Source organism: Crocodylus porosus, unplaced genomic scaffold, assembly GCF_001723895.1.
Source record: "Crocodylus porosus isolate Cpor-Errol unplaced genomic scaffold, CroPor_comp1, whole genome shotgun sequence".
In the NCBI taxonomy this organism is placed as follows: domain Eukaryota; kingdom Metazoa; phylum Chordata; order Crocodylia; family Crocodylidae; genus Crocodylus; species Crocodylus porosus.
Window position 1 is genome coordinate 3,626,568 of NW_017728923.1, and position 2,458 is coordinate 3,629,025.

At 42.1% G+C, this 2,458-nt stretch overlaps 1 protein-coding gene across 2 annotated transcripts in view; it reads right to left on the reverse strand.

Annotated features, from left to right (window-relative positions):
• The window catches only part of PIGQ (phosphatidylinositol glycan anchor biosynthesis class Q), a 60,268-nt gene that overhangs the window by 47,462 nt on the left and 10,348 nt on the right, over positions 1-2,458 (reverse strand). The window contains exon 1 of one of the 2 annotated variants that reach the window (XM_019539965.1): positions 1,868-2,435. The exons of the other annotated variant lie outside the window; for it this stretch is intronic. Within the exon in view, the coding sequence (XP_019395510.1) occupies positions 1,868-1,924 (57 nt within the window). The 5' untranslated portion in view covers positions 1,925-2,435. Of the gene's footprint in view, positions 1-1,867; positions 2,436-2,458 lie in introns of those variants that run through there. 2 annotated transcript variants of the gene reach the window in all.

Below are 2,458 nucleotides of genomic sequence, written 5' to 3' on the forward strand. Positions count from 1 at the left end.
CCGTCCGCTCTCAAATGCGTCCCAGGCAGGCAACAAAGGCCGTGGCTTCAGGGTTCCGCCTCGCGGGGTTTCCCCATCCCTCCAGACCTCTGAACCCCAGTGTCCCGTTTCACCTCAACGGCCTGAAAGGCCTGGCTAGAATAGAGGGCCACCAGTTTCCACTCCCTCCCACACACGTCTTGTCGGGGGAGCTCCCACTCTGTGCCCTTCATTTAGTGCCAGGAGCCAGCTGTGGGCATCAGATGTTTGCTTTTAGGGTGCAGGCAGGCATTGAGCTAAGGGGACCCTAATGACGCGAGTGCTGTCACCCCCACATGTTCCAAAATCAGGAGTCAGCCCTCACAAATCATGAGATTAGCTAAAAAATAATCATTTGTGCTTATATGAGCGGAGATCTTTGAACTTTAGAAATATTGAGACTCTGGCAATAATATGACTGCAGGAGATGGGACTTTAAGAAGCAGTAATACTGGGCAAGACTGAATGAAAGTTTCAGCACAGGAACATGTTTAGGGACCCTAATGATGCCAGTGCTAATGCCGCCAGTATGAGGTACTAAATAAATGCACATTAGGTTGTGTTAAGCCCTTTTTAGGTGACACTTAATGTGCAGTAGCCTATTCTATTGCACATTAGTGCATTAGCCTGTTTTTTAAGCACTGCTTTAATACACAGTAGAATAGGCTACTGCACATTAAAACACACGTGTCGATGCCCCTGGTGAGCCCTGTAATCACCATACTTCAAAAGTTGTCCTTCAGAAATCAGCACCTTAAAACAGTGGTCTCCAAACTTTTTTGATCGCACACCCCTATCAGTAAAAAATTTTTGAGCATGCACCCCCAACATACGTATATTTATATTGGCGCACCCCTATCAGCAAAAAATTTTGAGCATGCATCCCTGATATATGTAAATTTATATAAATATAAATAGAAGTTCTAATATTCTTCCCGCATCCCATTGGATCGTCTTGCGCACCCCCTGGGGTGCGTGCACCCCCCACTTTGAAGACCACTGCCTTAGAACACAGTGTGACAACTGTGCCAGCATGTCACACACACTTTTCACTAGTTATGGACATTTTTTAATGGCACACAAGCCCCACTTACAAGGATTTTAGATGCCACTCATCCTAACATTTTTACAGTTGCCTGATTTTTACAGGGTTGATCTCAAATAAAGAAAACCCAAAATGTACTTAAAAAACCCCAAACCTCATTTTTTTTTATCCAAGCTCATGATTCTTTCAATGTGGCAGCATTCAAATGTAGCAGCACTATCTTCATAACGTCTTCATACTGCAGACACAACACCATGACATAAATGTTATACAACTTCAAGGCTTTCCAAGGCCTACCTTTGTTCAGTCTCGCAAACTCTCCTAAATGGCAGCCTGCTGGTGCATAGGCTGATTGAGGTTCTGGAACCAGACGTATGTGGAGACATGTGGAAGGAAACACTTTCATTCTTACAGAGGCTAACACTTTTTTTAAATTAAAGTTTTCCTGATCAAAAACACGGTTTTATTAAAAATACAATTTTTCATTTGAAACTGTCAGTTCTGATGGAAAAAAAAATATTTTCCTGTGGGAAATCAACATTTGTATTCCAGTTTTCCCTGATAAAAACTAAAAGTAATGTTCAATTTTACATAAAAGGGAGGGTTTTTTTTAACCCAACAGTTATTTTAAATTGTAACAAATACAAATGATAGTTTTATTTCTAAATTTCAGTTCAAAATAAAATTAAAATAAAAACGGTTTGAAATGTCTTGTAACCCAGAGCACATCTCTTGGTTACTTCTTTGCCTTTCCCTGTATTTTGGCAGCCAAGAGGTTTAAGCAGACTCAGAGACACAATTTACCTGAGCTTTCGATGTCTGATCTTGTCCCCCAGAAGCCTTCAGCGAGAGCATTTGCATTGACTGTAGCAGGCACAGACCTAGTCCTTAGTACTGAGCCTGTGCTACACATGAAAACCATGCCAGGAGCAGCTGGAAATGAACTTACCCTCTTGCCTGCTTCTTTCTGAGCCTTCACTATATCACTGAGCATGATGTGCTAAGTTCACGCTGTAACTGCCCTGCTACAACAGCGGGCTGGGCCTACTGATAAGGGAGACCTGCTTGGATTAACTCTTGAAATCCTGAAACTAACTGATGCAACCATTTTCTGGGCCACTGAAAAAGTCAGCATATCAAATTTATTCATAGGGTGCCCTCTCACCATAAGATCTGAGCAATGCACATTGGCTCTAAAATAGTTTTTCTCATGCTGTAATGGGCAAATGGGGTCCCTTGTGCAGTCCTTAAATAACAGTGAAGTTGTCCAGTGTCTTTATCCACCTGGTTAGACTCCCACTGTCCCACATGTACCCAATGTGCACACACGTGCACAATTCTTCAGGCTGTCTTAGGTTGGCACATGTATTAAAAAAGTAATTATATTTTATATAT